The 8,454-nt window shown below is 39.6% G+C and overlaps 1 protein-coding gene across 1 annotated transcript; it reads right to left on the bottom strand.

Annotated features, from left to right (window-relative positions):
* Positions 1-4,118: 4,118 nt before the first annotated feature.
* NSA2 (NSA2 ribosome biogenesis factor) lies at positions 4,119-8,367 on the bottom strand. The gene is made up of 6 exons (XM_074166139.1): positions 8,298-8,367; positions 7,894-8,081; positions 6,810-6,960; positions 6,430-6,609; positions 5,076-5,268; positions 4,119-4,408 (listed from the first exon to the last, which is right to left on the bottom strand). Exons 1-6 carry the CDS (start codon positions 8,298-8,300, stop codon positions 4,341-4,343), a joined length of 783 nt encoding a protein of 260 aa, XP_074022240.1. The 5' UTR covers positions 8,301-8,367; the 3' UTR covers positions 4,119-4,340.
* Between the last annotated feature and the right edge of the window lie 87 nt (positions 8,368-8,454).

Below are 8,454 nucleotides of genomic sequence, written 5' to 3'. Positions count from 1 at the left end.
TTTCTAAAACTAATCAAGTATTTTCTATAAAGCATATGAGATAAAACTTTTATCTTCTGTATGGTTTCTCTTCTACTGCTAAGATTCATCATGGGGGGAAAAAAAGCGGCTAGAAAACACATCAGTTGCAGTGCTAAGAATTTGGGAATTGTGAGGGCTGGTGGCTTAAAGAGTGGTTGTATTTGGTATATTGTAATTCATCTTGCATTTTTAGGGCAGGCTTTACTAAAGATTAATCTGCTGTATACTTCAACTGATACAAATTTATTCACTTTCAAAAAGTCAAGGACTCTTTTTTGTTTATGAAAAGTGAGTCCCAGTTACTTCAGTTACTTCTGGGGGATTTTTTTGATATGTATGTTTATTGCTTGTATTCCCTGTGAGGTCAGAAAACAATGTTTGTGTGAAGGTAATGTCACTCATCTGGCTTCTACTTTTCATGGTGAAGTTGGAACCAATTGCAATTAGTATCTTTCTTTTAAGAGGCTTGCATATTGAACGCATAAATATTACAACAAGATTATTAGATTAGGTCAGTCTTGGTTTCTACTGAGAACAACCAGATTTCTGATCTCATTTCAGTGAGTCAATTGTAAATACTAAACTTAAATTCACATCTCTAAGTATACTCTTGAGTAGATACCTCTGTAAATCTGAGGTACCTGAGATAGTAGCAGATGGCCAGACTGTTAAGTACAGAATGTAGGCAGTTGGGGTGCAATTAGCAATTCTGTTAACTAGTACAGTCCTGAAAACTGGATATTGTTTTAACTGTGATTGCAGCAGTACTTTGAAATAAAGGGTGCAGTTTACTTCTGCAACAACTTCTTTGGCAACAGTCATGTTGCAGTAAATGCAGAGTAGCAAAATCAAAATACTGACTTTAATATTTTATTGCTGTACTGGTGTCCCATGGGAACAGTAGTTTAATAATCTATACCTTCTGTTACATTAATGCAAGGGAACGTACCTGACAACTGTATTGACTGAAATGTTTTACCTTGGGAAAATCAGTGTTTTTTAGGCTTGGATGATTTTTTTTTGGTCTGTTAACTGTCTTATTACCATCAAACTCTTAAAGAATTTTTCAGATCTTATTGCACCAGCAACCAATGATTAAAACCTCAACTTCATATGTGTTTATAACAAATGCTATTATAACATGCTGTGGAACTACATGTGTACAGTGACAGCAAGCAGTATTATTTTTGAGCTTTACTTAGTCCAGGAATAGAGTTTCAAGAATATTAATTTGTGGCTTCAGCTTTGCACTTAAATGGTAAATGGCTTTGTATTTGAATCCAGCATTTGTTCAAATGTCTCTCTTGTACTGCTTGTTAACCTTTAACAGGATTTGCTTTGCATCTCCCACAATTCTCTTTTGGTCTGCTTTCATTTCATGCAAAACTCGTTTGCTGTTCTCATGTTTTATAGCCCTTTACACAAAAATGTATACATCTTACTTCAAAAGTGTTGTTAACTGACTTGAAATAATGTCTGACCTTGGTTTGTTGCTTTTTTTAATACCATTTCATTTGTAGATATCTGTATTCAAATTGATCACTTACAATGTCATCAACACTACTAAGGTAAACATAGCAACAAATAGGCCTAAGTTGCAGCTTCTCTGCTTTAAGTGACCATTCTAAAAAAAATAATTATTTCCAAGAGGATACACTTCTAAATTTATTTTCACAAATGTGTTAGATGTTTTTTAAACTAGTGATACCCTGTTTATAAATCTTTATGAAGGATGTGTTGCTGTTCTAGAATATTGTACTGAAGTCTTGCTACAGTGTTAGTTTTTCCTTTTTGTAGTGCTGTCTTTGCTGCTTTTGAAATGATTTGAAGTAGCAATTAAACTTATATTTTGTGATTAGGTTTTTTTTTCTTGGTTTTCAGTCTTTGAGTTCTTTCTGCTATACAGGAGGCATGTTTTAAAGTGATCCTAGATCTAGCATCATTTTACAATCTGTCTGCTACCAAGGAGCTTTAAAAGCTGAAAGATGATTAATTGAAAAATCTTTACTGATGAAGACAATTTCATGTATTAATTAGCTTAGAATCAGACTTCTATAAAAAAAAAGCTGTAAAATAGGCTGTTCTGAATGTTACAGTGTGCATTCTGCTGTTTGTACCAACTATGCAAGATGATGTAAATTAGCAGTTATTGACAAAGTTTGCTACAGACAAGCCAACTAGAAACGCAGTAACGCACTCCCTACAGTGTGGTATATTAAAATGTCTGAAGTACAATTGTGTTACTCGGCCAACCAGTCACGTATTGATAGTGCAAAACTATTAATGTTCTTGAGACAGCTGCTGTAGAAAACGACAGTATTCTGTCCATGTTACTTGTTAGTGTGCAGGAAAGGGTAAAGCAAGAAGAACATAAGTGGAGGCTTATCTGTTTTGACAAAATGCCCTCGAGCCTCCAAGCAAGTGACATACTGGCTTGTGCCCCTCTCTTCGTTTCAAATCACTTGTCACTACACAAAGAAGTAAAAATCATAGTAACATATTAAATCTGGACTAGGGCAATGTGTTAAACTGACAAAATAGCCTGTAAGAGGAGAAGACTTTGGTATAGTTTAAGTACTGCTTCTCAGTGTAGATAGTGTCAGAGAAGTTAGAAAGGTGGTACAAAAGCAGCTAGCTTGACTTCCTGGCCAGAATTCCAGATCTGAAACATGATCTGGTCATGAAGATGATTAAAGGCTTGGAGCAGCTGTCATATGAGAGGATGAGAGCTGCAATTGTCCAGCCTGGAGAAGAGAAAGCTTGGGAGGATCTTAAACTTGTGTGCAAATACCTAGTGGAGGTGTACAAAGGAAATGGAGCAAGACTGTTCTCATTGGTGCCCAGTGACACAAGAGGCGGTGGGCACAAACTGGAGTATAGGAAATTCTATTTAAACATAAAACTTCTTAAACTGTAAGAGTCGACAAACACTGGATGAGGTGGTGGAGTCTCCATCCTTAGAGATACTCAAAACCTCATTGGATGTGGCCCTTAGACACTTACTGTAGTTGACTCTGCTTTAAGCAGAGGGCTTGCACTACACGGTCTCGAGGGGTCCCTTCCAACCTTAAATGCCCTGTGACTCTCTAACCTGCTACTCAACCTGCTTATTGCACATGTAACCACCTCTAGCCTTAAACTTTTGTTAATGCAAAAAAAACCCAACGCAAATTATTCACATTCTGGCTTCTGAGAGTTTTGATAGTCTCCCTCTTACAACATTGAGGGGTCAGAATGCCCTCATGAACTGGAGAAAGCCTGTAAGGATTTTGACTCGGGATTCATGTTAAAAGCTCCTTAGCTTGAAGTGAAGTACTGTTTAAGTAGGAATATAAGATGGTGAGTATGCTTATTTGTAGTGATAAATGGTGCTGTTTGCCACCAAATTCTTGACTGGAAGATTGCTGATGCAGTTATATACAGCATCCTGTTTAGAAGCAGCTTTTGTTTCTTGTATTTTGAGGATGCAAGATAAATACAGATTGATCATTTGGATGTTCACAACCTTTAGTTTTTCTTGAGTGTTTCTTAAAACTTACGTAGCTATAAGTAGCTGCAGTATCAGGGTTGTCACACTGTTTTCAAAATACACATCTTAAACCCCCTACAACTTCATAAATTTAAACTTCCAAAACTGTTCTCTTGCCTGGAACTACTTCAGTGATATACTCTCCAGCCCTTATTCCTTCCATTAATGCAGTCACAGAAGCAAAGGGGAGAAAGATGTGAGGTAATGGGGGGAGGAATACCTGTCCTTCTAGTTATCTTCCCCCCTTCCCTGCATGGAACTATGCTGCTAATGTGTTCTCAAGCCCATGCTTCTGTAGGAGCAAACTGAGTGTTTAATTTCTGATGTCAGTCTGCAGTAAGATTATAGCTGCATTCTTCCAGCTCTTCTGCTTTCCCAGAAGCAGAACACAACTTAGTATGTTCTTCTGTACCTTTAGCTATTACAGTAGGCCATCATAGGAGACAGTGGCTGTATTTCCCAGCACTAGGGAATGTGAACTGAATTAAGTATTTATATGATATATCTAAGCCAGGAAACTGCTGATGTAAAAATACTATGAAGGTTTCAATCAAATCCATACCACATTAGCAAAACATAAAAATTGAATCACTTTATTTGGATACTGTTCAGCTGAGCAAACACAATAAATATAAAAACCCGAGCAGTCGTTTCTGGCACTTTTAACTTCCTCACCAGCTTGTGGGGTCAATGTTCTTGAATGGTTGAAGGTTCCAGAGATCTTGCAATCTTGTTGAAACTGCACTGATTTTGCAGGAGCCCATGTCCAGCGCTTAGTGTCAAGGATGACTTAAACAAGTAGAACTGCATTAATACAGCCATCATTTTCTGGATTGTTTGTTACTTGTGCATATTTCCCTAAGGAGAAAAGGGAATTAAATGTCTACAAAAGCTTCAAGTACTTAATATATAATAAATTAGATTTTTCTATGTTTGCAAGTTCAATCCACAAGTCTCTAAAGTGTAAGGAATTCCTGTTCTAAAACTGAAATGCATTTTGAAATCTAAATCTACCTTCTGCTGAGCTGCAAACTTAGGTTCTCAAAATACTTAGGCGTTTTTTTATAAATGGATCATTTAGAGTTTAGGGTAGGTTTAAAAAAAAAAAATAAAATCATAGGTTCTGCTACTGTCCAAGTCCTCTGTTAAAAGAAGTCAGCCTGATCCTATGAAGATACTTCTACACAGAACTTTCAATGAAAACATAATACAATTGTTCATAGTTCACATGGTTAGGTCTTTACAGAATTGTAGCACTGCCTACTGAGAGACACGGGCAAGTTGAGTCTTTGTTCTGAACTTCACCTAAATTGATTTTTTGAAAGTGTGAACACAAAGCCTAAGGTTAAAACTTAAAAGCTGCCATTTTTAGAGTTGCCTGGTATTTGCTTCTGCTACAGGCCAAACCTAACATTTAACAATGGATCAATTATGACTATATGATGTGGTCTTAACAATACATCAGGCAAAGAAGACTTAAAACTTCTAAAAGGCGTTCTGCAGTATAGCTAGTTTAACAACTTACCCCAGATAACTTTGCCCCCTTGTGTCACGAGGCCAAGCTCGCTCACGTTCACCTCAATGACGGTCCCCTTGGTAATTACACCCAGTTGTGTATACAAAGGAGAAGAAGGATTCTTTTTTACACCAAGGATAGGTAGGCAAAAAGTAGCTTTAAGTTCAGGATGTGTCACATGTGCCTTCTTGAAACGCAAGCCCTGTTGCACAAGGAGTGTTAGAATGAGTTAGTATTTGCTTTAAGACCTCGTGGCTGATCTAGTTTAACACTTTCAGCATTATGTCCTCAGCTTTGTACGTTTTGACAGATTGGGAAGAATGAAACAACTTAGAATACAGAGTGCTATCTGCCTACTACAAAATGCCAGATTTGTTTAAAAACCCAACTAATGACTAGGTATAGCTTTCCATGTTTATTTTCAGGATGTCAGTTTTTAATAGTAGCACAAGACTACTACTTGCTACCTCAGATGGCTTCTGTTCCATGAAAAAATGAGGTGTTCATGGTAATGCATTTAACAGTGTTACTGGTTTTTAAGACTCGAAATTTTTTCATTTTTTCTTGTAAGACCTTTCACATATCATAAAATATTAAATACCAATCTCCTATAGCACTTTACATCTAGCAACCTGTGCTTTTTAAAGGGTACTTTACTATTAAGTACCATAAACTTTTCTGCATCAATAAAAATCTATCCAAAGCTTCTGTGCAAGACGGCCATCAAAATAGTAATGGGGTACGGTCCAACATGTTCTGTTGATTCCTGTGACGGAATGGGAACGGGTATTTGTAGAAAAACTACATTGTCTTGGTGAATCTAGTTTTTCCTCCTGTGCACTGCCAGGCTGCTAGAGCCTAGGCACTGTTCCTGCAGATGTGTAAGGAAAGGTCAGGCAGGAGGCACAGCATTGCCCTTTCACACCGTCACAACTGCTTCAAGCTTACTTAACAAGCCAGAAGGAGGGTGTTCTGGAGTCCAGCAAGAGGGTTGGCTTCTGCATCTGACAGAATGATAGCAGCTTGAAAGAGAAGCCTCCAACTTCAAAAGCTATTCAAAGTGCCTTTGCTAAAGACCTTCCCATGCTAATTTGACTTTGCTAATTGAGCTTTAACTTTCTGGCACCATCTGACTTACAGGAGTAAAAGCAGAGATATTTCCACACAGACTGTGACTGCAGGGGCATCTCCCCACCCTCAGGCTAGTCAAAGTTTAGGTTTCTGCAAGGAAACTAATACGAATCTTCTCCATCAGTAGTAGCAACTGCATTATCACAGAAGAAAGTTTCCTCACCACAGGAACTCAAAGCAGTAAGTCAAAAGAAATACTACTTAAATGTTCTGTAAGGCTCAAGAACATTACCATTGGTCGAATGAATCGCTCATATTTAGGAGGCTTCCTGGTAAACCCATCTCCAACAAAACAAACTTTTGTAACCATCCTCTTCCAGGCCTTCTTCTTTCTCTTCCCTGTACGAATCACTTTTAAAACTTCTGTTTCTCCTTGTGCACGGACCTTTGGCACAGGGACCTCCCATTTCCCCTGGAAGGGGAAAAAAAGAAGTCAATAGTCTTAACGTGCTGCACTGCTAAATGAAATGGGACAACCAAAACATAAAACAAAATTCCCCTTTTTGTGTAATACAACACATAACTACTTATTTTAATTAGCATTTAAAGTTATGAAAATCGGTCATTGTTACAAGTAATTGCAAGTATCTGAATATTAATACAGTTACTTACAGCTTTTTCTTTTCTTTTCTGCTTGATCATGTTTGAAAGAACCTTAGCCCGGGACTGGCCCTCTCTGTCCAGCAGGTATGCTGGTACAGCTCCTTTAGGTGTTTTTTCATCATTCTTTTGCTTTGTATTTCTCTTTTCATGCATTTTAATGCTGCAAGAAAAAAAAAAAAAAACAGTATTAAGAGTAGAAACAAAACAAAAAAAAAAGGGCTCGTTTTTAGATGAACAGAAGATGTGCATCTTATTAAGGAATTTCTGAATCACCTGAAACAAGCAGCCAAGCACTTTGAGAAATAGCAGCCTTCCTCTCTGACAAAAAATAACATACTACTACTCTTCTGAGATTTGATGGCAATGCTTATAAATGTGTGTGTGTAAAAGGGGTTGTGTTCTGTTAATTTTTGAGGCCATGTTGGGGGGGAGGGAAGGGAAAGACTCCCAAGCTAGTTTAATAAACCAAATATTTTTGCAAGTAGCAAAGAAAAATAACTGTCTACACTTGGAAAACAACAAAAACAACATGGTGGAATGATATTAGAATAGAGAACATTGCTAAAAGTTTTTATTTCAATTTCTGAACAACAGAGAAAACTTTCTAAAAACTGCTGTTGTTTATCTATGCTCGATATTGTAAGCATAGACTTCTTATAGACTTATAGACTTTTAGGACTCATCCTAGAAGACAAGTCTCACAATCTGCTCAAACACTCTGTATGTTATTGTACTTTTTCTACTAACACCATTTAAAAAAAAATGCCTGCTGCCTCTTGCTACAGTGATGCAGCTGTTGGTGTAAAGGTCTTGAGAAAATGCATTCATACTTTTGCAATAATTACATTAATCACTGCTATTGCTAATTAAAACTTAGGGAATACTTTTAGGAGTTTTTGCTAACATCCACTGAGAAGAGAGGAACTCGTAAGTGTCTTTACTGTACCAAACCCCACTCTCTCCTACCACCTGAACTCTACTTAAAAGTACGACCCAGGCAGTGAGTAGTTCTTTGTAACGGCATTAACGTCTCGTCTCATGCTTCCAATGTCGGGATGACCGGGAAAGAGCCAGAGAAGCGGCGGGTACTCACGTTTTCTTCATCTGTATCTTCTCGGCGTGCCGCTGCTTGTGGTAGAGCTTCGCCTTCAGCCCGATCATCTTCTTGGCCTTCCGCGATCGCTCGTGGGCCTCTCGGCCCTCCTTTTTCCTCTTCTTCTCGTGGTAGTCCAGGCGGTAGCCATACCGTTTGCGGTGCAGCTCGATGTACTCGTTCTGCGGCTGTGAGGGAGGAAGGCGGCGGCGCGGTGAGCGCGTGTCGCCGGCCGAGGAACGGCTGGGCCGGGTCCGGCGCCGCTGGAACACGCGACGGGGAAGCGAGCAGGCCGCGGCCCCGTGGCGCCCTCAGCGCGGGACCCGCTCGGCCGCCGCCATCGCTCTCTCCCCTCCTCTCTCCCTCTGTCCCTTCCCCGTCCCGTCCCCTGCCCCAGCTCTCACCATGTCGGCTACCCCGCCGCGTTCCCCCGCGCTCCGCCGAGCCTTGCGCCCCGCAGCCTCCTCCGCCGCGAAAAGGAAGGACGCTCCGCGAAATGGCCCCGGCTGGAAACGTTCCCCCGCGACGCTTTGGTTCCCGGCGAGGGAGAGGGGGCGCTCC

The sequence above is a fragment of the Numenius arquata genome, chromosome Z, assembly GCF_964106895.1.
Source record: "Numenius arquata chromosome Z, bNumArq3.hap1.1, whole genome shotgun sequence".
NCBI classification, from domain to species: Eukaryota; Metazoa; Chordata; class Aves; order Charadriiformes; family Scolopacidae; genus Numenius; species Numenius arquata.
This window is presented reverse-complemented; position numbering and strand designations above follow the sequence as displayed.

Bases quoted from the DNA above. Each gene is read 5' to 3' on its own strand.
- NSA2 (XM_074166139.1), bottom strand. The intron at 6,961-7,893 runs GTGAGTACCCGC...TTTTTCTTGCAG, and splicing joins AAGATACAGATGAAGAAAAC to CATTAAAATGCATGAAAAGA. The intron at 6,610-6,809 runs GTAAGTAACTGT...TTCCCCTTCCAG, and splicing joins AGAAAAGAAAAGAAAAAGCT to GGGAAATGGGAGGTCCCTGT.